The following is a 27,660-nucleotide window of genomic DNA, read 5'->3' on the forward strand; positions in this document are numbered from 1 at the left end:
GCTTTATGAAAATAGGCAGATGGATAGAGGAGCAAGACCTGTCAGTGCGCTTGTCCACATGGCCAGTACTCACCTTTTATTGATCATCAGGTGCCCAGGAGAGGGGAAGGGATGAGGTGAGGATGGGGACCATAGAGCGTTGGTGCTGCTGTAAGAGAGCACACGAGTCCCTGTGGGAAAAGCTGTGCCAAGGCATCAGCTAGTCCTGCCGCAAGCTAGCTGATGCTTTTGTTCACCTGCCAGACTGGAAATCTGTTTCAAACCAGTTTCTTTCCTACCTCCCATTGTGGAGATTGAGCTAGGAATAGAGAGGAAAGGAAGGAACTGTGGCTGTGGGAGTTCCTGCAGGTCCCATGGGACTGGGTGCCCTCCCTGGTGACAGGGGAGGGTGCTCTCCAGCTTCTCAACAGAGCAAACCTGGACTAGACTGCCCCACCGGCACGCCCTCCCCAACCCTGTCAATCTGCCTTTCTAGTGTGGGTGCGAGGGAATGCAACGAGTTCATGCTATGCATGCAGTATGTTGATATGTGACAACAATGAAATAAAAAATGTGAGTTTAAGGTTTGAAATAGCATCCCTGAGAAGCTTGCTCTCTCTATCACCCTTCCCCTCACCCTCCAGAAAACTGCAGCATTGCTATTTTTGATTAAAATAGATTCAATGCCATTGGGAGACAAGACACAAAATTTTGATATGAGACCATCCTGGGTGCATTACATGAATCTGGGCATCAGTGCTGTGCAGTGATGACGGTATCTGTTTTGCCTTTTAGCTATGTAAATCATCTGTGGCACACACTTCTGTTTTCTTGCTCCTTAACATTTATACACCTAGGCAAAAAATATGAAGAGCTCTATTATCAAAGGTCTCTCTTTCCTTAAATCAACAGGCATTTGCAGATAGAAGGGAAGGGTAATTCGGTGTTTCCTCCTGGAAAAACTCACAGCTCGGTGAGCAAGATTTCCAAATTGCACACTTGTTCTCATTTGTAACTTTCTGCTCATTGATCAATAATTCAAACCATAGTAATACAGGGAGATACTGTCTCCCTGACTGCCTACACTTGGCTGAGCTTTTTGGACTGGCCTCTCAAGTTCAATTGCGTATAGCCTTCAAATGGAATTAGTATCATATTAAATAAAAAAACCCTCACATGAATATATTCAAAGTCTGCATAGTCAAATCCACAGAAGGAAGAGGTGCAAGTGTCCAACAGCAATATTTACTCAGCTGCCTCGCACATTGTATATGTTTCATGGTGCCCTTTACAGGAACAATATATCAGATAACCACAACTTTTTCTTTAGCCGGAAAAAGCAGGAATGCAAGTGCTTAGCTGTGTAGGGATATGACACTTATGTATCTTGGTATAAGCATGGGTATGTGTGTTTTTATATTAATCAGAAAACGTGTGTGAGAGCTTAGGACCTGAATAATGGTACTTGGCTTTGACTGAGAGTCCTGATCATTGCCACTACTGTGGCAGCAGCAGTCCCTCAGTGCTCAGTCTGTGAGGCTGAGACAGCTAAGCAGTATAGCTGTGAGGTGAGATTATTATGATCAGATAGAGGTTGAACATGGGTATTCAAATCTTCCCATGTGGGCAGGAAAATATGGTGCAAGACACATTCTTTTTGGTAGATAAGATCAATATGCCACATGTAATCAGAATCACAAAATCATTCAGGTTGGAAGGGACCTTTGAAGCTCATCTAGTTCATTTAGGGTAGCTGGACTTGACATAACGTAGAAAAATAAAAATATCTGTGTTGCATCAGACCAAAGATTCTTTTAGTCTGGTATACTGTCACGGACCCAAAGAGAAGAGTATAAGAGAGTGCGGTTATAGTGTTGCTTTCCCAAATGCTCTCCTGGCCTCCAGCGATTCATGGTATATGGATCTCTTGACCCAGAGGTGGAGTCTTTGTGCTTTGTACTCAATAGATGATATGTCTGGTCTGTTTTGAATGTGTGATTGAGTACATCTGGCAAAGAATCCATTACATGTCTGAGGAAGTATTTTCTTCTGTTTACTTTGAGCCTGCCGCTTCACAATTCCCTTTGATGCCCCCTTGCATCTTGTATGAGCAACTTATACATCCACCTTCTTTGGGTACTAGGTTACAGACAGACAGCAGACTGTTCAATTATCAACCATCATCCGTACTTTAATCATGGCTGGGTCTCTGATTTTGACTGAGTAACCAAAATCTCTTTGAAAGACACTTCATGACTCTGACTTTGCCAGATGACCTGCAGTGGGGTGTTCAAGCCAGTATTGCTCCCAAGAGGGCTAGAAGAAAGGCTGATGTGTCTATGAAGCATTATACAGGGGCCTGCAGTCTCCCAGGCTAGTGTTTGTGTGTCACCCAGTCTGATCAGATTAGCTGTGCAACAGAGCTGGTCACCTGCTCCAAATCCAGGGCCTTGTAGAAGGTCCTGCCTAGGGTTTGAAACCAGGAAAGAGTAGGACAGGGTAGCTTCTTGAGCTGAACACTTTGTGTCACTGTCATGACCTCAGGTTTATGGAGAATAAGCATGTCAAGAGACTTCAGTTCTCTGTTGGACAGTAATTTTTCAGATCTGTCTCTGAATTTCGTTATTGCCATGAAAGCCATCCTGTTATCCAAGTTGTTACCATTTCAAAATATGGAACTGGACACAAGCTGAACTGGGGAGTCACCTGAGTAGATGGGGTGTGGATGAGAGAGACCAAGCGATAAGACCAGGAAACTGTATAGCCTCAGGCTGCACCTTTGGCTTGCCCCGCTCCCTCCTGGGAGAAGCTACCACTGAATGCTACCATGCAGCACACTACGGCCAAGCAGTCCTCAAGTTTCAAGAGAAAGGCCTCTCTGAAGTTTACCTCTTGCCATGGTTCATCAGTCATTCTGCTACAGGTGGTGCCTACCATGGGATTTGGCTTTAAATGAGGAAAAAAGAGAAAAAAATTATCATGGAAAATCTTTCTGTTTGTCGTAATGATTTGCTGTCTAAATTTGCAAACAGTGTGTATAATTCACGGCACTATAACCTGTTTAGTCCACCTTAAAGTTTAAAAGTCTGCAAAACTTAACTGTACAAAATAGATCTGTTTTTGATTTAGATGCTAGCCAACAAAGAAGCATCTGAAATCTTGAGAATTTTTTTGCAGATTGCAATCAATAAAGCCTAAGCCAATCTTCGTTTAAAAAAATAAAGCAAAACAAAAAAAAACCCTACATCTGTTTTGACAGTCTGCATGTCAGGTTCCACTATGGGATTCTGAAATACCAATGATTTTAAGTCTTGCTGCCTTCCTCCCCAAATAAAAATAAGAGAAGGTTGGGACTAGAATGGAGGCAGGTTCTAGAGCAGGTGGTTCCCAAGTCTTGAAACTTGTTTAGTGTTTTAATGAGAAAATCTGAAATCAAGAAACATTTAGAAATGCTTTGAAGTACAAAACAATGAGGTAAACATTAAGAAAAACATTTTTCATGTAGGCTTTCAATACTCATGCAAGTAACACATGAATAAACCTCCCTGAAGCGACTGGACATGATATCAAAACACCCTGCCTGCCTAGAATGTAAAAAAGCATATATTTATGAAATTTGTTTTGACATACGTACTTAGAGAAGTAAACAAATAACTGCTCGAGAGAGCTACAAACTCAGCAGGGAGCTACAAACACAAAGAACAGGGTGTTACTATGTTAAACATACTCTATGCTGCTTCTGTGTCATCGGGTCAAAACTAATGTTTCATTTAACGAATGCGTCTCGTGTGAAAAACTTGGGTTGGTTCTGCTCCTCCTCTATGGCTTGCTATAGTTATAGCTTTTGCTCTTTTGTTAGAGGTCTTTAATTTGTTATTTGATGTTGAGAACTGTTTTTTGGTGCATGTTTGTTAGTGTGTTGAGTGGATGTTTTGTGAGTCCTTGTGAATGAGGCAGCCCTTGCTCTACATCCACCAGAAGCGAATGCAGCTGTGGAACTTGTGTACGGTAAGATGAGCTGCAACAGGAAGAAAAGCCACATGAGGGCTGCAGGTATTAAAACTGCTGTTTTGGTCAGAGGGGCTGCTTTTGATGCATGATCAGAGCTGCACCACGAACTCGCCTGGAATGCCGAGTGGCTTCTCTTTGAAAAATAAGCAGGAATTGATTGTAGTGACACAAAATATACTTACATGGGGTTACTAGCCATTATATTGACATATATTTCTTGGTTCCCCTGAATGGATTATCACAAAAAAGTTCCTTTTCAGTCTTGAAACCATAAAGCTTCGCACAGGGTTGCAGGTCTCAGGCCTGGGAGAAATCAGTAACATGAGTAGAATTAGTTGCCAATATTGTTAGACACTGAAATAGTGTTAGAAATATATTGCTTTACTCTCTGTAGAGAAGTTTTTGCTTTTTCTGCCTGTTTCTTGGATATACCATGGAAATATCGTATTTCCTTTAAGCATTCCTACAGGACTTAAGCAACAGTAATGTCCCCCCTCCTTGGCTCTTTAAGATGATTCCAGCTTGTATCTCAGAAATGATCATGTCAAATGAAGGAGACTTATGTGCATTGTGCACTCTTCTCATTACTGTTTTCCTGCAGGTGATTTTAATAGGCAGCTGATGGGTCAGATGATGCAGATGAATCAAATACTGGGAGATGTGAAAGACCTTCTCAGACAACAGGTACTGTATAAGGGCTTCAGCGTGAAATTTCCAAGCTCATGACTTCTAATAGGGACAGGGCAGAATTCATGTAAGCAATAAAAAATAAGCGTGTGGAGTTCATTGCCCCAGAGGCATGGCACAGTGGAGAAGAAGTAACTGTATAGGTCCTGTGCATGCTGTGAAGGTTCGCTGAATGTGGCAGTGCAGGTGACTTGCATATTCAGATCCAGAAAACCTGGTGTTTTAAGTGGAGAAGAACTACAGCAGCTGCCCTAGCCTTTTGATAGACAGAGGTAGGTCCGTTGCACAGAACTGAAATTGAATTTGTTCCAGTTGTTCAGAGCTGGATTTGCTGGCACATGCCTTTAGTTAAGCGTGTCATTCTTAAAGGTTCCCTTGATGAAGGATGAACTGAATTATGACCATTATCACTGAGCTTAGTTTCATGGAGTATGAAGAGTAACTCATTTCAAGATGTAGTACGTATGTAGCATGGTTTGAGTGGTGTCTTGGGGAAGAAGATAATGGTTCTTCTGGCAGCTAGATGCAAACTGAAGCTGCCTGTATCCAAAAAATGTTTATTTTCTATATCCTGAAGGTCAAGGAAACAACTTTTCTGAGAAATACCATAGCTGAGTGCCAAGCATGTGGTAAGTATTGCTGTACTGCCTGTAAAAGGCAACCAGATGAGATATACAGTCACTTTAAAACTATTTTTTAAAAAGTACTCTTCAGAAACCAAATAAATCTGATGTAATCAGAATTAATGTGTCTAAAATTCTAGATGTATTTGACACAAATTTCAAATAGATTTCCACTGGGGAAAAAGCTTTCAGTTTCTGTACCCCTGACAATCACCTACTGGGGAATAAAACCCTCTAAACCAAGCAGTGCCACCTCGCTCTTCAATCTCACTTCTTGTGCTGCCACAAAGCTGTGCCATGTGTCCCTGGGAGGGAGACATTGCCTTCAGATTCTCATCACCAGTTGTAGTGGATGGATAAGTGAGGAATCCTATTCTGTAACAGTTGGTATTTTCAAGCTCAGGAAGATCCCATGGATTTCACCTGAAGATAGTCTGATTCTGAGTAGGTAATCACTGGTTAACAGCAGTAAGATCCAAATGAAACAGTTGCCATCTTTTGGCTAAATGGAAGACATAAATGCCTTCCCAAACACCACTGCATGGCCCTCCTACACAACTGGCAATCAAAACATGCATACACTGGCTATGAAAACCAAAGATATTCCCTCCTGGGGTGGCATGGTAGACCTAAACTCATTAGGCCTTTTAGTTAATCACTTCTCCCAAACTATCAGCCTCATCAAAATATTTTATCTCACTTGAGCTCCAGCCAGATTAAGCTTCCTGTGCAAGTACCAGAGAAAATGTCTTTAAATCGTGCAGTTGCAAAGATGTAGCCCATACGTCGGTACCAAGGTTCAGCACCAGCCAGAGTCTCTGGAAATGTTGCTTTTTCCCAGGGCTGGCCTCTGTGTATGTGAACCAGTGTACTGCTTGTCCTGGTGTGCATCCCACCTGCTGCCAACTGCTGCTGCTTTGTTCCCTGTCATTGTAGATGGTCAGATTTTGCTCTTGTGAAATCATGGCACTGTTTTTCATATGAAGGGATGGTGTTGCCGATTTAGCCTGAGGAGTGCCTTGTACCATGAAACTTCAGTTCTCGAGAATGCTTTTGGCCTTCTGAGGTCCCTGGCTTGCACAGGTTCGTTCCCCTGCCCAGCAGCAGGTCTGTGCTGTGACAAATCTAGCAGGAGGGCTCCCATGTGTAGTCAAGAGCAGCATGCAGACCTAACGGAATAGGCTTAATTTCCACTGTCTGGAGGCTTGGCAAGCTGTGGGGCTGTTCCTAGCATGAAGTCTCATCAGCCCCAGTGCAGCTGGTAGCTCCTGCAGCCTCCCCGCGAGGGGCAGAAACACAATCCCCCCTGAGCAGCACCGTGGGGATCTCTGCAGAGCGCTTGCCAGCCGCAAGCCATGATGGATATTTCTTTTAATGACTAAAACGGCTGTTCTTTCTGTGTTAAAGGTTTGGGAACTGTGAATTTTCCAACTCCCCCTCCTAGGCGCCCTAAACCCAAATGCGAAGCCAGTTCCTGCTTCAGAGGGGTCAGGTGCACGGAGACAGCCGAGGGATTTCAGTGCGGCCCCTGCCCTGAAGGGCTCACAGGGAACGGAGTTACGTGCTCAGATATCGATGAGGTAAAACAGTGACTTTCACAGAACTAAACAAAAAAAGAAAAAGATTAAAAACTGCTGGTTTCTTACACAGTAATGGGTTGCTAATGCTTGGTGTCTTCAGCATTTGCTGACTGCTTGCACAGTGAATATTCTGACTTGATTCTACCCCCTGTTTTGCTGTTGCTGCAACTTTGTGGAAATTACATGGGTGAAAACGTGGAATACCCCGGTGAGCTGAGAAATTACTTAAAGGAGTTTAATGCTTTTAGGAGTTTAAAGAGCATCTTCTGTTATGGGCTGACTTGCGGAAGCCCTTCCTGTTGATATGGGGTTTGTTTCTTTTAATTGTAGTGCTACTGAACCAGCTGTGGAGACCAGTCCTCTGTTCACCCCTTATGGGCTGCCATGCTTTCAGCTTAACCTTAAAGGTCTATGACAAAAAATGAACATTTAATGTTACACTTCCTTTTGCTTCTTTATGGTTATAATGAAAGCTGGAAAGGTTGACTTAAATCTGTTTTATTTCTTGTGCTATATGTTAGAAATTCAGAGCTTGTTTGTATTGAGGACCATATATCCTGAGTTATTAATTGAAATAAGTGACGTTTACTCAGAACACTTAACACAAAAAACAAAACAGCCTATCACTTCACCATGTATTTTTGGTATGATGACTTTTGCCATTACCCTTTACTGATTTTTGTGGAGAAACGTGTGGATACCGTAGACCAGGGAACCAGGAGAATTAGGTTGTTAATTGTGCTCGTGGATAACCCAGTACTATCAGAGTACTTACCAAGTGATGTAAAACAGCAAAAGCACTTCCTCTTTCCCCTTCTGAGCCAGCAAGAGATGTGCTTTGACTGCTAGTTTGCTTTGCTTGCTCCTTTAGGCCATCAGCAGAGGGGTATGATGTGTCCAACTTATATCTGTATGTGGAAAATGCTGGGGGGAGAACCTGGATTGAGTGTTGCAGCTTTCTGAGATGTGGGCGATGTCTTTTATTTGCCTCGCGTGGCATGAGCTGTGCTTGCTGCAACAGAAGGTGCCAAACCTGGAGGTGAAGACCTGAAACGTGGATGCAGGAGGCGAAACCAAGGCAGCTGTGGTGTGAGTGTCATGCCACAGACAGCTGTGGCGTGAAGCTCATGCCAGCCGAGGTGGAGCTCAGCCGTATGGAGAGGTACTGCCATCTCCAGAGCCAGATTTACGCTGGGGCAGAGCGTGGTGATAATCTCCTTGCCATTTTCAGTGTGGGAGCAACTCTACCCATGGTAGTGCTGCAAGAAAGCAAACCAAGCCCAATCTGTAGTAACACAATGGTTACTTTGGGTTTCTCTTAGCAGCCAGGCTCTGCCACTAGAGATGTGTGTGCTTCACGTTCCTACCACTGCTCCAGGTGGCAGAGCCGAATTGACGTTAGAAACAGTGAGGAAGTTTTGCCAAAATGATGTCATGGAGATAGTCTTGCTTATGTGAGTTCTCAGTCTCTCTGTGGACGCTGCCACTAAAACGCCAGCTAACGTGGTGCATTTTCTTCACCAAAAAACATGTCCTTTATCAATTGGATTTACACATATGGTTTCTCAAGCGGGGGAGGAAAAAAGAGATAATAAGTGGTGATAGATTTTCATTGTCTAATAAGCTGCGCTTTGTCATGTTCTCTGTTTTCTCTGGTCAGCTAAGACGGTAATAAGGAAAGTAATATTTTCTTGAAAGCTTTTGCAGAGTCTTTTCTAGGATAACACCTTTCTTCTGAGTGAACTTCCTATTATTTCAGGAAATAACAAAGAACATTACTTCCTAAAACCTGGACATTTAAATAGGAGTTCACATGCAAATTCTGGTAAAGAGAAATCTAAACGTTTCCCCACTAAGAGCTGCCATCAGTCTTTCTGAGACTGTTAACATCTCTGCACCAAGCTCCTGTATTCATTATTAGTTTTAAGACATTATTTTTAACATGCTGAAGTCGTGTGTATTCTGTGCTATGGCGCTGCTGTGTTTATGATGTAATTTGCCTGCCCTCTACTGGCTACAATAAAATTCACATTAAATAATTTGCTATCAGGGACAAAATGTCTGTCTTAGCTTTTACATTTGCCTTATGCTAGCTTTGGACATACTTCTATCAAATCTTTACATCAAACATATTTTGATATTAAACATATTTTTTCCTGCTCCATTAGAAATGTGTGTGTGTGTGTGTGTGTGTGTGGTTACTAGTCTGTAGCAGCTCTCCAAAGATGATATGCTGAAGGACAAATGCAAGCTCTGGGCAGTATAGAATCATGTATTTTATACATCCACACAAGTTGCATGTTTGACATTGTACATGGATGTTCTCTGGCTTGTTCTCTCATAATTTCATGGATGATTTTCTGCTAGCGATGGAGGGGGGGGGAGAAAGTATTATAAAAAACATTTTTAAAACTCTTTCATATTTCTTTCTTATTTCTTGCTTATTGCTGTCTTTGAATCGTACATAGAATGATGCCATGTTGATGTTTTCAGTAGTCTTACAAATATTACCAAGTGGCTGGTGATATTTGAGAGGCAGCAATACAAGATGTGGTTGCCCACGGGCACCCAGAAGGCCACTGAAATGGGCCACAACCATTCTGTGAAACCACATTAGGCAATGAAGTGAGCAGTGTCTTCAGTCCAAGGGTGATGGTATGGGTATGTGGAATTTTGGGAGAAGTGCTAAGGGCTGTCTGTGGCCCTCTGGTCTAGATAGGTGTGGGTGCTACAGGCATATCCCTGTTTATCTGGCTTGTATTTGGGGTGCTTCTGTCTACAGTATTTGCTCAAATACAAATGAGAGAAGAATGCTGCTGCTCCTTTTGAGTGTACTAAACACAATGGCAGGATCATGTTGTGGGCTGCAGTTATGCTGCTTTCCAAATATTGTGGTCCTGCCCCTTCCAGGAGGATTTTCAACCTCAGCAAGAGCTGAACCTGCCCAGCAAAAGGAAGGATGGGGAGCAGAGCTTGGGATACTGCTGCAGGCTATAATGCAAGATTACAAATGTCAATTAAATTTCAGAGATAGCTGAGTATCAGTGAGGTCAGATATACTTGAGACTGTTTTCTCTGCAAGCCAGCTCTGAACGGAAGACATACAGACATTTGCATGTAGCATTGCCTAAGCAAATTCCCTGAGAGGTCTGTACACGTAGTCAGTGGCTGGATGTTACTGAAGCATCAACATGTGCTCAGTTCACTTCTTGTCCTTGCAGTGCCGTTACAACCCTTGCTTCCCTGGAGTGCGTTGTGTGAACACTGCTCCAGGTTTCCAATGCGAGACCTGTCCCCCAGGATATACAGGACAGACGGTGCAAGGGATAGGACTCAGCTATGCCAAGAGCAATAAGCAGGTGAGTGGCAGCATCCTTGCAGCAATCTCCAGTGTGAGGGGCTGGGGTTTATATCAATATATCAATATTGCATTTTATTTGTATTTCAGTCATTACACAATTGCCTTGTGCAGCTAGGCAGAGCTTAGAGTGTTACTGCTCTAACTGACTGTTGTGTTTGCTTGGCTTTAATTAGAGTATTTACTGTCTAATAGTCAGGATTAGGATGGAGACAGGAAAAAATGTCATTATCTACATAGACACATCTGATCAATCTTAAAGAGAGACTTTGTTGATTTCTGTAAATGATTCTGACCTAGGAAGAGGAAGAGTTTGATAGAAAAGGTCTGTTTTACTACAGTTTTTATGAACTTTCCTGTACAGCTCTGCCATGGGCCATACTTCTCCTCTCAGCTCTTGTGGGTGAACCAGAAGCCCATTTTAAGTTTGACATTTTGACACTGTATCACAGTGTCTCTTCAGGGTTGACTTGTGTGTCTGGAGAACCATCCAAAAGTTAAGTCTATGGGTTTATCTGTGCCATTCTTAGAGTGGTTTCAGGAGAGGCTATGACTCTTCTTTAAATTTAAACTTTGGTGGTTTTTCTTCAGACTTAGATCCAAGTTGACTTAGTTTTTATTATAGGTTGTTTTGTTTTATTGCTAGGTCTGCTTAGACATCGATGAATGTCAGAATGGTGGAGATGGATTCTGTGTTCCAAATTCCCATTGTGTGAACACTTTGGTAAGCACTTTTTCATTTGTGGCATTAAAAAATTCATTGTTTTAAAATTCCATGAGGATAGGATTGGATTTGTGGCTCTGATTCAAGAGCTAAATAATGTAATCTATTTGCTGACTCCATCTAAACTGAAGAATTGCCTTTTCATGAATAATAATAAAAGTCAATACTTAATTTGTCATTAACAGGTACACCTGGGCTGTATCCTTATCTCTTTCCCTGAAGAACAGCAGGAATTCTCTTTTCACCCTCAAGTTGTGTGTTTATGAGCATGTTATGGGAAGGAACCTCCTTTAAAAGATTTTCTTTACTTCTCCTTGTCTCTAGCCACCTAGGAATTACTGCAGCAAGATGATCCTATGGGTGCCCTTTTTGTAGAAGTAATATCTTCACTTCCTTAGGGTATCTGGTAAATACAGTACCAGATATCCCTCTATATAATACAAAGAGCAGGAGAGCTACAATTGGTACAACACATTTAATACCTATAGACCCGGGTAGATAATCCAGGAGAACAAGCACTGCAGAACTAAAAATGTTTTGAAAGATGTTATGGGTGACCGAGCACTGGAACAGGTTGCCCAGAGAGGTTGTGGAGTCTCCTTCCTTGGAGGTATTCAAAAGCCATCTGGACACAGTCCTGAGCAACGTGCTCTAGGTGATCCTGCTTGAGCAGGGAGATTGGACTAGATGATCTTTAAAGGTCCCTTCCAACCTCAACCATTCTGTGATTCAGTGATAGGGTTCTACAAAAGGGGCATATGACCATTTTAGTGCTATGAAGCAATTTTGACCTTTCACTTAACTTATTCCACTGTCAAATACTGTTCTGCTACAGTAGCCTGCTGGTTGCATAAAGCAGGCTCTGTTCATAACAAGAAAAAGGATAAAAATAACCTACAGGTGTAAAGATGGTCCTTTCTGCAGCTGGGTATCATGGAGGCCACCAGTGACATTCCAAGTAGTGTGCTTTTCTTGCTCATGGCCTTGTCTTGCTAGGGACTGCTTTCACTGCTCACTGTATTTCTCTCTCTCTTTTTTTTTTTTTTTGGATATCTGGAACATTTCTATCACATATTGTACCTATTGCAAGGCTAGCACTCTTCTGAAGGCTGGTAGTCTCTCTGTTTTAGCAGGGAAATGGGAAGCCTGCTAGCTGTCTTAAACAGAGCAGCGTGATTTTTTTTTTGCTCTTGTCTTCCTTTACAAACTGTTGGGTCAGGAAGTGCTGCCTTAAAGGCTATTTTAATGCACAGAAGAGAATATATTGAGCAAACTCAGCACACTCCAGAAGATTTTAGCCTGACTTCAATTGGGAGAAAGTGCACAGACCATTATGTTTTATATAGGCCATACCATTGGGATGGTCCAGTGATCATTTTTCCATTCAGTCACCTGTATGTCTTCACTTTCAGACTAAAAGTATACGGATAGCACAGAGTTTAAATTTGGAAAAAAGCTAGGAAGGCGGGACAAAAATAATGCACAGTTGGGTAGTAAGTGTCTTTCTCTAGCATGGTGGACTGGGACGGTTCTGACAGTTCATCCCACAGGCTTTGTATGGGATGAGCAAAGTGGTCTGAATCATCTCTGTTTCACAAAGGATGATGCACAAGTTTGTCAGAGGTCTGTCTGTTTCTGTTCTTTGACATATCAAAATAATCAATCATTATAAGAAATCTCTATAATCAATCGCTATAAGAAAAAAAGAGATAGTTTTCAATTAACTTTTTTGTCATAGATCACAAATCTACAGATGTGTGAGAAAGAGACAGAAAACACATTAAATGCCTAAATAAGACCCATTCTTATCAGCATTTATCTGCTCGTATTGCATATAGTGATTGTCCTAGCATAAACTGGGATTCCTTGGCTTAGCTTCTTTGAGTTTTCTTGCATGGGAGGTGCACACAGTTCATGAAGATCTGCCTATGTTTCTAGGTAACCAATGCAAAAGGCTGCATCAACATTCTTACTGCCATTTCGGTGAGGATAACCGTATTTCAGCTCCTGAATTCCTTTCCAAAATACAAGATTTAGCTCAAATTGGCTTACAAACATTTAAGATTAAAAAAATAAACAGGGCAAAGATGGTGCACTTCTTTGTCTCACTTCCACTCTTTCACTCAGTCCCCAGCTGAGTTAAGATACACTGATGCAATCTGTTTTACACTGAAATAAGAGCACCCACACAGCTTTGCTTGTTTGGCTAAGCTGATCTGATTAAGCAGGTGCTGCTGATGAGTTTACACAAAGTTTTGGTACGTGGTCTCAACAGGCATGAGTTGAGCATGTTTTCCAGCACGTGCTGTGGGAGCCAAACCTGAATGTTATGTGGAAAGAAAAGTCTGTTCACAGTGCAAGAGGCCTCAGTGGATGAAAAATTGCGCTTGCACAGTGCAAGCGGTGTGGCGTGAAGCTCATTCACACATTTGCTTAAAAAAAAAAATCCAGTTAAAAGACTGGCTAGTAATTTTTTATTCTTACAGGGCTCTTACCACTGTGGGCAATGCAAATCAGGATATACAGGAGACCAAACCAGGGGCTGCCAGGCTGTGAGGAGTTGCAGAAGTCGAGCCCTCAATCCATGCAGTGTCCATGCCCGTTGTATTGAGGAGAGACAAGGAGAGGTGACATGTACTGTAAGTTGATAAATTCATGCATGCATTCACAGTAAGAGCCGACCTTCATAAGGCTGGAACTGAGCAAGTCTTTGTGACCATTTTATCAGTACAGTTGTGTTTTTTAACCAAATTATGGCACACTGGTCCAACTTGACTACAAAAATAACTGAGCTAAGTCTGTGTTGCAGTTTTTTTCTTCTTGCAGTATGTCCAAATGCAGCCATACTCATATGCCGTATTTACTGTGTGGGCTGCTAATGTCTGTGCAACTAGATTTTTTGGGAAGGGTCTTTTTAGCCTCTTCTGTAGTTTCCTCAGAAAGGACTCTTAAGTGTCACTGCACGGAGAATATCACACAAGCAAATTCTTCTCCTGATGTGCCACTGCACGGAGCACATTCAGCTGCGTAGCTGTGATGAGGGATCCAGTCTGCATACCCACAGTGCTCGCATTTGCCTACTGATATAAATGCTGACCCCCCACCACCCAAAGGGGGACCAAAGACTCCTGGCACGGGTAGGCTGTACTGTGCTTTCCAGCCCTAGGAGCAGATGAGCACAAAGGGCATATGAACTTTCATTATAAGACTCTGACTGAAGCATATTCCTTAGTTTTTCCAGCTTGCAAGGGGAAACAAGAGACTAATGCTGTGTCCTAAATTTGGCTACAGTATGTGCTTTTGCTGGCACTTGCTTTGGTCTCATTTTTAAGTGCATCTATTTCAAAGAATAAGAAATTAGGATATTTTAAGTTCATGCTGTAATGGGAACATGACTAGATACTCATGTTAGGTAAGTCCTCATATTAAGGAGAGGTCTGGATTTGTAGTTCTATGCCTGTGTTCGACTACAGCAGCACAATACAAATTAGGTATTTGAGTAAAACAATAGCAATTTAATTTGCTAGCAGAAACTTGCAGATGCACTTGTTTTGCTGATGCAAACTCAGTAGCTGTCAACACAGTTTTCTCCTAAAGCTTCCCCTATTGCAGACGTATTCTTGCAATACTGATGCACAGTCATGCCACACAACAACACAGATGCATCTGCCTAGGTCCCCTCTTTTCTCTACTTTCTCCACTGACATATGGGGAGCCAAAATTGCCTCCTGACAAGCATCTAAAAGAAATCTATAGCGCTCTCTGAAACTTCTAGGTGTTGCAGGCACACAGTCCATTTAAAATCAGGCCTTGGGCTCTTTTTAGCTGGGCCTAGATACAGAGATCTTGAAATAAAGTTTTTCTTTCCATACTGAGAGATACTAAGGTGTACTTCACTGTACTTCAACATCTGTTGGTGCCTTTTGCATATTTACTGCTTTTCAAGACTGATGTGGAGCTTATCACTTGAGTATTGCTGAAGTGACTTATTAACCTTTTGGTAATACTAGCATGGTGTTTTATTGTTAGTGTGGCATCGGCTGGGCTGGTGATGGTTATATTTGTGGAAAAGATGTTGACATTGATGGCTACCCTAACGAAAAACTCTCATGTTCTGCTGAAAACTGCAGAAAGGTAAGAAGTTCTTTCTTAATCCCATAATAACACAAAGCATGAAGGAGGGAAGAAGAAGAATAGAAGAAACATGACTAGATATATTCATCTTTTTTTCAAGTTTTTGAATTCTTCTGGATAAATTGTATTTCATTTGATTATTTAATGAAAACAATAATGGAAAAAGTCATTCAAAAACATAATACCATTCAGTTAACCCATAGAATACAGACTTGTCTCTCTCTCTGTTTTGTTTTGTTTGTTTTATTTAGGACAATTGCAGATTTGTCCCAAACTCTGGACAAGAAGATGCCGATGGTGATGGGACTGGAGATGCCTGTGATGAAGATGCAGATGGGGACGGCATTCTCAATGAGCAGGTGCTGTGTGTATCTGGATGTTCATCTCGGGGGCCGGGGGTCTGTGTAAACAGAAGGATCTTATGTTATTGCAGTAAGCAGTGATTTCAAAATTTGGTCTACTGCCACTTGCCAATGATTATCCCATATCCATTACTGTCAGTACTTCTCTAAGTCCTGTCTTTTATATAAGGCTAACTATTATAAGACCTTAAGAAAGTCTGCCTCATCAGCCTTAAATCCCACCTGTGAATGCTACATTATTTATATTTTAGCATTGAATTTTATTTTCTCAGTGACAGCTTTTCTGTAGAATGCACACATTCAAAAGAACATAGTCTTGTGCTCTTCTTTCACACTCTCCCATAACTTGGCCTTTAAGAACATTACTTAAGTTAGTGTCTTTCTGTTTAAAGAACAGAGTGACCAGACAGCATACTGTGCGAAGGATGCAAAGCCCGCAGAAATTAGTGGGTGTCTTGCCAATAACTTCAGAAGCTTTGGATCAGATTCTCAAAGAGAAAGAGCTTTCCATGTGAGGATACCACTGTAGAATATACTGGAGCATAAATTCAGACTATAAAACTCTCTTGCTTTTGCTCCTCACTGTTATTCCACACCAAGATATTTGTGTGGTATTGCTTAACGCACTTCCAAGGAAGACAAGAAGGATGCTCTTGTCAGAGTACAAACGTCCATGTGGAGCTAGGGCAGACTAGCAGTCGCAGAAGGTCTGTTCTGGGGTATTTTGCTGCAGAGGCAAAAATTCTGGCAGCTTGGAGCAATCGGCTGTATTAATGTTGCATAAGGAAAGATGTTAAATCCTCCTTCAGCTGTGACTCTGCAGCTTCAGCACCTTCGCAATCAAGTAACTGTTGTAAATTGTTGCTAGGCTCCGTTCTGCCTCTTGCCGTGTGTGCGTGGCAGGATGAGGACACGGGTGTGCTGGGTGGGGGAGGCACGTTTACGCCACTTTGAAGTAGTTCTCCCTGTGTGCCTCCTGATGGTCCTAGAGAGTCAGTAGCATCTTAGGTGACAAAAGAATAGGACTTGGGCCTTTTTGCATCAAGAAACATAATTGTCTGTGTTTCAGCTTTGGTTCAAGTCTCTACCAAAAGGGGGCAACCGCCTTTCATCAAGAGCACCTTGAGGACCTGTCAGGGCCCCTGAACTGCAGCCCTTGAGAGAGATCATGTAAGGGAGCCAGGGCTTCCCAACAGGTTACTTACATGGGCCTATCTGAAATGAGAACCAGAAAACAAAGTTATAAATAAAGCCTTGTCATAATGGATGTTTGCATTTAGTATTCCCATGATGTGGCTGAAAGCAGATATTTGAGGATACCATTGAAATCTGGTCCAGAGCTAACATTCACATAAAATTTCAAACTACTTGGAAATTGCTGCTTCTTTTTCCTGAAAATAGAGATAAATACAAGGCTTATATAAATTTCTACTAAAGTAGAAATGAAGGATTCGGAGCCTAGCTCATGCCTGATTTGGATCTGTGTCTCTTGCAGGATAACTGTATCTTGGCTCCCAATGTTAATCAGAGAAATAGCGACCAAGATATCTTTGGAGATGCTTGTGACAATTGTCGCAATGTCCTGAATAATGACCAGCGGGACACTGATGGTGACGGGAAAGGAGATGCTTGTGATGATGACATGGATGGAGACGGTTGGTAATTCCTCACTTAACAGCTTCTGTGACGTTTGTGAAACTTGCCCATACTGTGCTGCGTGTTAGGAAACTTTCACCGGCTGCTAAGTGTCATGTAACACATTCCCGTTCTGCATGAGACTTCTGGTTGGAGTCATCACATTTAGATTATTATATATCTTTTAGCCTCCATCTGAAGCACCATACACTTTATAACAGATATACATGAAACAGCTCAGTGTAAGTTAAGGGCATTCAGTAATTCCTTAAAGGCTCAAACATGTCCCAGAGTGTTTGAGTGTCCCAGCTGTTGCCTGTCCCAGGTGCCCAAGAGCTACATGGTGTGTTATTTTCGTTGCTGGAAAAGGCTTAAAAGAGGTCATAAAATCACAACCCTTCAGACGTAATAATGAAGATGGAATGTCCCATCCTGTAAATTGTGACACAGGGAACAGGCTAGAATGAAGTGTGTGTAATTAATAAAGTCTATGTTGTTGGGTTGAACAGGACAACTGTTCTTCAGTAAGATGTTGCTAATTTCTAAAGAAAGATTTGCTGTACAGGCTTATAGTGTCATTGCAGGATAAAGCAGTTGCAGAAAAGGAATAGCGTCTTTACTGTTCTTAATTTATGTTGTACAATGACGAATATAGGAAATTGTTTATAACTAACATCCAATCCACTTTTTCCTAGGTATTAAGAACCTTTTGGATAATTGTCAGAGGATCCCCAACCCAGACCAGGAGGACAAGGATAATGATGGTGTTGGTGATGCCTGTGACAGCTGCCCTACCATCAGCAACCCAAACCAGGTTGGCAGGCAGAATGAAAAAATATCCTCATTTAGTGAGAGGGATTGTTGAGATCCAAAAAGATGCAAGAGAATGAGGCAGCCAGTGCAGCCACAGCGCTTAGCTTTTGACAATGGGTATTTAGGAAGATTTTATGGAGCTTTGAAAGCTCCTGACATTGGAAGGGGGAGCCACCGGGTACATTCTCATACACTGGGCTGTTGTTAACCCCTCTCCTGCATCAGTATCTTGCCTATCATGCTCTGAAGGGTGGGTTGCTCCAGGCACTCTGGGTCCAGTGCCAGACCCCACACAATGGCGTGACTTAATTACATTGGTATTTCTTTCATAAGGACCAAATCCTGATGTCCTTATTTAGCAAAACTTCTTCTGCTCTTAGGTGAGACATCAAGGAGAGTTTAGGTATGTTTAAAACTCTGATTAAGCCCTTTGTAACTAATAGAAAACGTGGGAAGCTTACTTGCAGAAACACGGTACATTTTTAAACCTCCTCAAGAAATGAACCTTGGTTAGAAATGAGAGGTACTTTTTTCCAGTAGTGGAGGCAACACTTGTTCTCTCACCTTGCTTGAACCACTCCAGTGTAGGTTAACCCTGTTTATCCCTAGTTTCCCTATATTTTCTTTAGTAAAACTGACTTTTTGGTTAGATGGACAATGCAGACAAGAAGACGTTTTCAAAACAAAATGTTTTTTTGTGCTTTATTTTAATAGTATTTGATTTGATCGTGTTTTGTTTTAGTACTGCCATTTTAACAGATGTCTGAGCAGCTGGTGCTGGAACTTTCTCTGTTTTCTTTTGCAGTCGGATGTTGACAATGACCTGGTTGGAGACTCCTGTGATACCAATCAGGACAGGTATGCTGTGCCAGAGCTCATAACAGCCGCAGGGAGGTGGGAGAAGCTAGTCTTGGACTGAACGCGCTGCCGATTCCTGGAGAGCTCTACTCCCTCAGACTAGGCTGGATTTAATTTAAATACCTCCTGATAGATTTGTTATTTCAAAGATAATGTTATCATTTATAAGCCTTGTTGGTTCACTTCCCTGTGGCAGTAAAGTAACAGAGCCTTTCACCTGTATCCCCATGTTCATAAACTTCCTATGAGTTCCTATGGAAGTGACATTCGTAGCAGTTCTCTGGCTGTAAAACTGGGGAGCACTGCTCAGAGCTTCTTAGTAAGGTAACGCTTTTTTAAGCAGTTAAGGCTATGTGTTTTCCCATAAGATCTTTGTGTTTCAGAAACAGAGTTTTATTATCAAGTATAACACATATGAAAACACATCCCTTTGCTTTAGTGCAGCAGGAGCAGCCAGGCTCCTCCTTGGCTTTTGCATGCCCCGCGTTGGGGGGGAGCGCATCCCATGACAAGCTGACTAATGCCTGGCTGGAAGCAGCTTCTGCACAACCGGCTTTGAGGGGTGGCAGGTCCTCCCCCGTGCTCCTTGCTCAAAGCAGAGGAAAGGGAAGTGATAAATCCTGTGCTGACACTGAGTTTCAGCAGCTGCGGACTTTTGCACGGTTTCAGGTGCGGGGCCATTGGTGGCGCTGCAGCCTGGGATGGTGAGTGCTGCGGAGCCCGCTTTCCCCTCCTTCGCTCTGGCCATTCCCAGCCCTTGCCTGGCGGCTGCCACCGCCCCCGGTGTTTGGCAATTTTTGGGTGGACGTGGCCTTGTTTCTTTCTGTTTGAAAAAGGATGTGTTTTCTTTTTCCCTCAAAGCTATCTAAGGTGCCTGAAGCATCCCCTGGTAGGAATACTGTAGCCCTCCCTGAGGTTAGCCTTGCAATAGGTGTACGTGCCTGGTCCTCGCTGCATTTCACCTCGGGAACTTGCAGGCATTAGCTGCTGTGAACTGAAATTAAAGCACCTTTCTTAAGCAGGGAGCACAGGCCGGCATATCCATAGCTATAAGCTTCAGCACCACCTTAATTTGGCTGCACACTACTATTGCTCTGCCTGTGCTAGCCAAAAAGCTCCTGAAGGCAAACATGCCTGCTCTTGGCTAAAACCATTTTGTTTACGGTGTGCGTACAAAACACACCTGACTTCAGGCTATAGCCATAGCTTCTGACCTGATCTCTCGGCACAGGTCTGAAGCAGAGAAGTGCCCCTGCACCTTTCCTGGGGAATCAAATCCGGTAAGGCTGGTGCACCCAGAATCTGAGAAATGCAACAATAGTACCATGGCTCTTAGGTTTAAAAAAATATATATTGACACCAACAAGTTATTTCTAAAAGCCCTGTTGATTGGTGACACTGCACTGCCTTGCACACCCTTTAGGAATGGATGTTGTTTGGGGTCTTGGGCTGTGGGTTCTTGTCTCACCCCATATGAGGCTGCCTTTTCTTTTCCATATCTCAGTAATTTTTATCACTCCAGGTCTAGTCATCATGTTCTTGTCACCTTATTGTTGTGGCTTCTGTTTGCTCTGTGTCTTCCTGCTATTCAGGCATTCAAATGCCACCAGGTCCCGCAGCCCGATGGTCCGTTTCTGAGCCCAGTGACAGACTACTGAGTTGCCCCTGTTGCATTTCCAGCTCAGGTACTTGTGTGCTCTCTCCTCCCGAAGCAGGAACTGATGTTGGTACGTGTTTTTCTTTGCGTCTGTATTTGCAGCGATGGTGACGGGCACCAGGACAGCACAGACAACTGCCCCACCATCATTAACAGCTCCCAGCTGGACACGGATAAGGATGGGTTGGGTGACGAATGTGATGATGATGATGACAACGATGGCATTCCCGACCTCTTGCCCCCAGGCCCTGACAACTGCAGGCTGGTCCCCAACCCAGGGCAGGAAGATGATAATGGTAAGCTGGGTCTTCGAGAGACATTTCGGTGTTTACACCCCATGTCCCTCCCCAGGTGTTACACATGCACCAGGCCCTGGCGCAGACACCGTGTGCGTAGTACGCTCTCCCATGGCACCTGTCCGGGAAGGACCCCAGCATGCAGGGGCCCTTTTGGCCAAGGCCGAGGTCCCCTCCTCAAGGTCCCCTCCCTGGGCACTGCAGGCAGTGGAGCTGAGACTCGCCTGCTCCTTGGACACCCCAATCCAGTGGCTAAGCTTTATGTGGCTTCTTGCTGCTCCACAAATCTGCTTTCACTTCTCTGATGCATTCAGGAGATGGAGTCGGGGATGTCTGCGAGTCTGATTTTGACCAGGATACAGTAATTGATCAGATCGATGTGTGCCCTGAGAACGCAGAGATCACCTTGACAGATTTTAGGGCCTATCAGACAGTGGTGCTGGACCCAGAGGGCGATGCGCAGATTGATCCCAACTGGGTGGTTCTGAACCAGGTAAAAATACCTCTGCTCCTTCTTATCTGTATGAGAAAAATCATTTGAAAACCACATTAATGCTGTCTCTGTTCTGGACCTCTAGCAAACAAGTGAAAAATGGAAACTCTCAGTCAACTGACTGTTTTACAGGAGCTATAATGAAGGAACTTTTTCTTAGTGTATGACAACTTGATGCTGCATCACTAATGAACTAAAATAATTGCAGGCGGGGAGACTCATTGTGGGTGGATTTCACTGCTGCTTAAAAGGCAAGCATGAGACCTTCCTGTCACCTATTGAAATAGCTCTGCAGCAAATGCAGTCTCATGAGTCTTTCCTAAAGTTTGAAAGTTGGACCTGTTGTGTAGCAGAGCATCTGCTCCTAGTTGGAGACCAATAACTGTTATTTACATGAACACATTTTAATCTTCAGGAGACTAATGTATTCTGAGTCACAAGGAATGGGCAATTCACTCGCATTGCCAAAGTCTCTGCCAAGCCAGCTGAGCTGTATATGCTTGCCTTAACCCACTCCTCACAGTCAATTTAATCATGAAGCCTGTGAATAAAATTGTATGAGTTAGGACTTAACAACAACAAAAACAACAACAAAAAAACCCTCTTTCTCCGTTCTTTTCAGTTCCATCTCCAATTCTGGCTAGTTTCTGTGATTTCAGAAGAAGAATTGGGGGAGGGAGGGAAAAGTATCAGAATACCTCTGGCCAGTTCTGCAATGGGAAAAGAAAAATTCGTCCTAACTCTCTGCACACCAAGCAGCTGAAGCATTAGGATTTGATTATAGTTCTCATTTAAATTCAAGTGTTATAGACATGTTGTGAACAAGAGGAGAGGGATGATGGGGGTGCTAGAGGAAGGCCAGAAGAGGCTGCCAGGCCATAGCCAGCACAGCTCTTCACACACGCACAAGCTCATTAACCACCCTGAATTTACTCTTACAGGGCATGGAAATCGTGCAGACTATGAACAGTGATCCTGGCCTTGCTGTTGGTGTGTATCCTCTTCTGCAATTCAAGTTGTGAGCAGAAAAGCTTTTAGCACATGACCACATTTCTGCTGACTTGATTTTAACCTGCATGTATCCTCAGGTTACACAGCTTTTAATGGCGTTGACTTTGAAGGCACTTTTCACGTGAACACAGTGACAGATGACGACTATGCTGGCTTTATTTTTGGTTATCAAGACAGCTCTAGCTTTTATGTGGTAATGTGGAAGCAGACTGAACAGACGTACTGGCAAGCGACTCCCTTCAGAGCTGTTGCCGAGCCCGGCATCCAGCTAAAGGTACTGGCTGCAGCCCCGAGCCGGGGACAGTGTTCGTCACAGCCTGGCTACGCCGTCACGCCGCGCGTCGGCCTCGCTGGCTGGCTCTGCCGCTGGCCACCCCATCACACCGCGTGCTGGCCCTGCTGCCCCTCCGGCCGACTCTGCCGTTCTTTGCCCGCACCCCGGGTGTCAAAACGGCCACACAGCCCCATTAGTGGCACAGTGTTTTAAGGAACTTCATCTCCAGCTGTAGCATTTAATCCCTACTCTGATTATGGCCCGGCTGTAATTGGTCAAATTAGAATTTAAACAGAGCTTTAGAAACACAGAAACAAACACATTCAGAGATTTAATTCAGCCTGTTTATTGGCAGTGGTGTACTGTTGCCAAAGCTAGTCTCGCTGGTGGGAAACCAGTGCTCTCACCCATGGCCTGCCCCGGCAGCCTGCTTCTCCTTGGTCCCAGGAATTCAGAGAAGAAATAAATTCAGTTGCTTTTCCATGCAAGCAGTGGCTGCAGTTAAAGAGCAGTTATGGGCTTGGGAACAGGAAGGAGGTGCTTCTGCAGACCTCCTCCCCGCTACAAAAAGACTTAGAGCTCCTGAAAGTGGCGTTTCTCTGTGGTCAGTAGTGGAAAACAATTGTATTTCTGCAGGCTGTGAAATCGAAGACAGGCCCTGGAGAACACCTCCGCAATTCCCTCTGGCACACGGGGGACACCAATGATCAGGTCAGGCTGTTGTGGAAGGACCCCAGAAACGTAGGATGGAAAGACAAAGTCTCCTACCGCTGGTTCTTGCAGCACAGACCCCAAATAGGATATATCAGGTAAGAGAGCAAAGGATAGAGAAGGTGAGTATTTATACACTTCTAACTAAACTATTGTTTCTCAACACCTAATTTAGATAATAATCTGAGAATTTATAATATGTCAGGGCTTTGCAGTGATGAAGCATTATAACAGGTTAGACTTGTGAAATTCCACCTGCAATTCTTCTTCTAAGTAAGATAATTCCAAGCTAAGCCTGTTTATCTGGGTGTTGTAACTGTGTCCTCCAGTAATACCTAAAATTCCCTTTTCTGGCTTTAATAATTTGCTTTTTCAAGCTGCTACTGACCACTGTAAATTGCAAAAAAATAAACTGCACTGGTATCATCAGCCCAGGTTTTGCAACCTTGTAATATTTCAGAGAGGGCTAACAACAGAAACACAGTAAAGACAGAGTTGTTCTTCATGAAATCACCACCTTGCAGTTGAGCTACAGTAACTTGGTGGTACAGTAATTCCACTTTTTTGTTGCAAAGCCTCTTAGATCATCTTCCGGGGTGATTAGAGTAAGCGAGTTTGACTTTATGCTAAAATAGATTAAGCATGTTTGTACTGTCAATTTTTCCATCCCAGCCACAGGGCAGTAATGAATAGACTTGGGGTAGCAACTTTTCTTTAAATCAAGCTGCTTGTGAAGCTGCTTCACAAGGAAACATCTGCATGTGGCCGCAGGCTCTCTAGCTGCCGTAACTAACATTCCTTGAAACTGAAGAAGGTGGCAATCAGCATTACGAAACCCTTCAAACTAAAGGCAGTCAGGCCCAAAGTGGGTCACTGCCTGCATCGCACTGCAGTCCATTTACACTAGTTGTTGCAGACCATAACATGTCTAGCAAAACTCTTCTGATGCTTCAAGGAAGCCTAGGAAAAAGACACTCAAGCCAACCTCTCCCACGGAAATTTGAAAGACAACAAGCTTCATTCATTGTGCAGATACTTTTGAACTGCCTCAGCAAATTGGGAAGTGCATTCAGGAACATAACAGGAATTGTTTTTTTCCTGTTTATTTTATAAGGAGACATAGGAGCTTTCTTTCCTTTCACCACCCCTTGTTTCTTGCATGTCAGACCAGCTCCTAACACAGTGGTGCTCTCATCCAAAATGAGGCCCTTCAGGCTCATTCTCCTGTACATCATTTAAGCAGTATCCCAGAGGCTGAGGACATGGTGTAGCCGATACTGTGATAACTCAGCTGGCTCCAGCATGGCCCTGCTCGAGCCCTCAGTACAGAGCACGTGCTGGGAATCTGACAGCGTACAACTATTCCCAGAGTTATCTGGGAATTTTCTGACAATTTTTCTAACATTATGCCAGCTCATCAAAACTTTTCCTAGAATTAATCTTACATTTTAAAAGAAATCTCACAGTCAAGGAAGCAGCTTTAAGACTCCAAACAATTTGTTTGAAACTTTGTATATTTAAAAAAAAAAAAAGCTTAGCTTCAAACTGTGTGAGACAGGATCCATCTGATCTTCTTCAGATGATCTAATCTGATTCTCCCTTCCCCCCATAATTATCAGCTGTGGAAAATTTCAAGAGTTAAACCCCTCAGCTTTACTGAGGACAGGAAAAAACAGTCCAAGGCTTTTGTGGGATGTGTTTAAAAACCAAAACAAAAACCCCTCTTTCCCCAGCTCTTGCCGGAGTGCAGCATTGCTCCAATTCCCAACCTGCAAAGGAGCTAATTTAACTGCTTTTTTGTCCTTGTGCTAAAAAGGTGTGGGGAGAACAGTATGTCCAAGACTGTAATCAAAATGGATAATGAAACAACTCATAAATGTTACAGCCTCAGAAAAGACTTAACAGCCATTCTGTTTGCTTTTTTTTAAGGGCAAGATTTTATGAAGGCTCTGACCTAGTGGCAGACTCTGGTGTAACTATAGACACCACTATGCGTGGAGGACGGCTTGGAGTTTTCTGCTTCTCTCAGGAAAACATCATTTGGTCCAACTTGAAATATCGCTGCAATGGTAATGTTTCTCCTATGTCATTTTAGCTAGCAAGTGACAGTTGAGAATTGGTATTGGGACTGTTGGATTAAGCCATCTTGCATCCTTTCCTTTGCTTTTCGTTTACAAGTTATTCACAGCTGTGAAACGCCTCCCCTGACACCAGCAGTGCACTGCAGCCCAGCCACACAGGAACTAACACCTCAGAGCTGCTCTTCCCCGAGCAGTCACTCTGCTACAGAGATTGTGCCAACTAAGTAGTATAGCTGTCATCAGAGAATTAGAAAAGTTATTTAAAAGTAACCAACCAAAAGCTAGTGCTCTTGTGGGAGTTATATACGTACAATATACTGAGAACATCATGCATGTAGGATGCCCTGAGCGCTGGCTACAAGGTGAAACCAAAGCTGGAGAGCCAGTGGGATCAGTCACCAGGAGTCTGCATCACTAGTGTACTTGCTAGTTGCTCTTGTCTGTACGAGGACAAGATCATAAGACACCCTTTACACAGGGAAGAAATTCTCCTCAGACTCTGTGGAAACACACTGGCTCTCTCCAGCTGGGAAAAGATCCTCACAGCTTAGCCCTGATCTCCCACTATATAAAATATATTAAACCTTGACAGCTCACACAAACTGATCACATCCAGCTGTTTCTGCCCTGGCAGCAGTTCAGCTAGATAGAGCAGGGGTTGGAGGGACTTCTCTCTCTCCTCCCACATCAACCCCTGCCTGACTGAGACAGCCATGGGAAAATAAGTTACCAGCCAAGTTGGAATTGTTTTCCTGTTTGCTTTCTGTGGATCCAGAAAGCCCAGGTCTGCAGTGGACACAGACACGTGTGGATGGGCCCTGACTCTGCAGTGTCTTCCAGTGATAGACCTTTGTTTTCAGGCACTTAGAACTCACAGGCCGACACTTGCGAGTGATGGTTAAACAGGGGAACTTCTAAATAAGCAGATGGTACTTACAAGTAAAAATTACTTGATATGAATCCGAAACAGTGCACTGTTTCTCAGAAAGCATGTTTCAAAGCTGCCACCACAGTCTCAGACTTTCCTGGCAGTGAGCAGGTGTCAGAGTCCAGTAGTCTCTGAGCAGGTTCTTTTAGATATTCCACACACACACACACACACACACACAGAGTGCAATGTTTAATATAAAAGTTTACTTTGAAGGTAGTTGATGTTGCATGGGATTTTTGATTTAGGAGAGTGATCCAGCAATATACTGAAATCACAATACAAGTGTAGACTTATACAGTTCAATCACAATACCAATGTGATTGCCATTACTGGTCTCTATAATATACTCACCATCATGATGCTGGGTGTCCCCAGTCACCAGGAAGGAATACGTGGGTTGAAGCCAGCTCAAGCCCGTTGCTCTCTTTGAAATTCCTTTGTTAGTTGTTGAAGTTTTATACTCTATGTTGGGCTGAGCCATGTATACGCTTCCCCCATGCTGGTCTGGCTAATCTCAGGGAGATATCCACATTCTTTTAATCAATCAACTCAGGAAGAAACATTTACACCTGGTCCAATTAATGGCTATGGCTACTTATCTAAAACAAAGGTCACCCTCCAGCCTCCCTTTGTGTTGAGATAAAGTCAGTTCTCTGTGCAACAGCTGTGATTAACGAGTCACATCCTACACCATTCCTGAGCTTCTTGGGCACCTCGCCCTTGCCCATCTCCTCTGAGTCTTCTTCCATTGGAGGGGTTATTGGTCGGTCACGGCAGGCACTGGCTTTGCTGCAAGTGTTGCAGTGATTCAATAAAACCCACCTGGGGAAATCTCTGGGGTTCCCGGGAATCCCTTCTTTCATTTTCAGACTAGCTTCTACATTTGCAGAAAAATCTTGAGAAGAAGACTTCTCAGAAAAAAAAAAAGTGATCAAAACAACAGTTGAAGAAAGCAGAGGCCTTGCCACTTGTTTTCTACACTGTGTGTGGTTATATAGTTATTTCCTTTTTTTAGTCTATAGTTACCTGTCCTGGGCCAGACTGGAAATAATCAAATCAAAGTTGAGGTCAGGTAGTTCAGCTTCACTGTTGTGAATCTCTCCAGGTGAAGTGTCCTGGGACCTGGCAAAAGGATACTACAAACTTAACATTAAAACAGAAACTGCAATTGTTCTTGTGACATTGACCCATCTCCAGCTCCTTTGCCAATTTTGCAGTTTTTTTTCTAACAGCTACTACTGGTCCTGGGTTAATATTTCTGTCCCCTCTTGCAGCATGGAAAACCATCACAGAGGAAGTTGAATTAGGATACATGAGAAATAGAGAAGCTGGCAGTACAGATCCGGTCTGGTGTACAGAGCAAGACAAATATTTTTTTTCCTCCTTTCTGTTCAGTGTTCATTAACACAAATGTAAGAGTGGAAGCCATGAAGTTTTCAGGT

General features: G+C 43.2%; 2 protein-coding genes across 2 annotated transcripts in view; one reads left to right on the forward strand and one right to left on the reverse strand.

Annotated features, from left to right (window-relative positions):
• The window catches only part of THBS4 (thrombospondin 4), a 37,626-nt gene that overhangs the window by 9,497 nt on the left and 469 nt on the right, over positions 1–27,660 (forward strand). The window contains exons 5-21 of the mRNA XM_067316250.1: positions 4,592–4,674; positions 5,255–5,306; positions 6,708–6,880; positions 10,102–10,239; positions 10,885–10,962; positions 13,449–13,601; positions 14,992–15,096; positions 15,348–15,455; positions 16,954–17,113; positions 17,789–17,907; positions 18,712–18,764; positions 20,524–20,717; positions 21,032–21,210; positions 22,152–22,200; positions 22,299–22,495; positions 23,132–23,304; positions 25,136–25,275. Coding sequence (XP_067172351.1) covers positions 4,592–4,674; positions 5,255–5,306; positions 6,708–6,880; positions 10,102–10,239; positions 10,885–10,962; positions 13,449–13,601; positions 14,992–15,096; positions 15,348–15,455; positions 16,954–17,113; positions 17,789–17,907; positions 18,712–18,764; positions 20,524–20,717; positions 21,032–21,210; positions 22,152–22,200; positions 22,299–22,495; positions 23,132–23,304; positions 25,136–25,275 — 2,154 coding nt within the window. The remainder of the gene's footprint in view (positions 1–4,591; positions 4,675–5,254; positions 5,307–6,707; positions 6,881–10,101; positions 10,240–10,884; positions 10,963–13,448; positions 13,602–14,991; positions 15,097–15,347; positions 15,456–16,953; positions 17,114–17,788; positions 17,908–18,711; positions 18,765–20,523; positions 20,718–21,031; positions 21,211–22,151; positions 22,201–22,298; positions 22,496–23,131; positions 23,305–25,135; positions 25,276–27,660) is intronic.
• The window catches only part of SERINC5 (serine incorporator 5), a 46,296-nt gene continuing 45,730 nt past the window's right edge, over positions 27,095–27,660 (reverse strand). Inside the window, exon 13 of the mRNA XM_067316253.1 lies at positions 27,095–27,340. Within this exon, the coding sequence (XP_067172354.1) occupies positions 27,302–27,340 (39 nt within the window). The 3' untranslated portion in view covers positions 27,095–27,301. The remainder of the gene's footprint in view (positions 27,341–27,660) is intronic.

The sequence above is a fragment of the Apteryx mantelli genome, chromosome Z, assembly GCF_036417845.1.
Source record: "Apteryx mantelli isolate bAptMan1 chromosome Z, bAptMan1.hap1, whole genome shotgun sequence".
NCBI lineage: Eukaryota > Metazoa > Chordata > Aves > Apterygiformes > Apterygidae > Apteryx > Apteryx mantelli.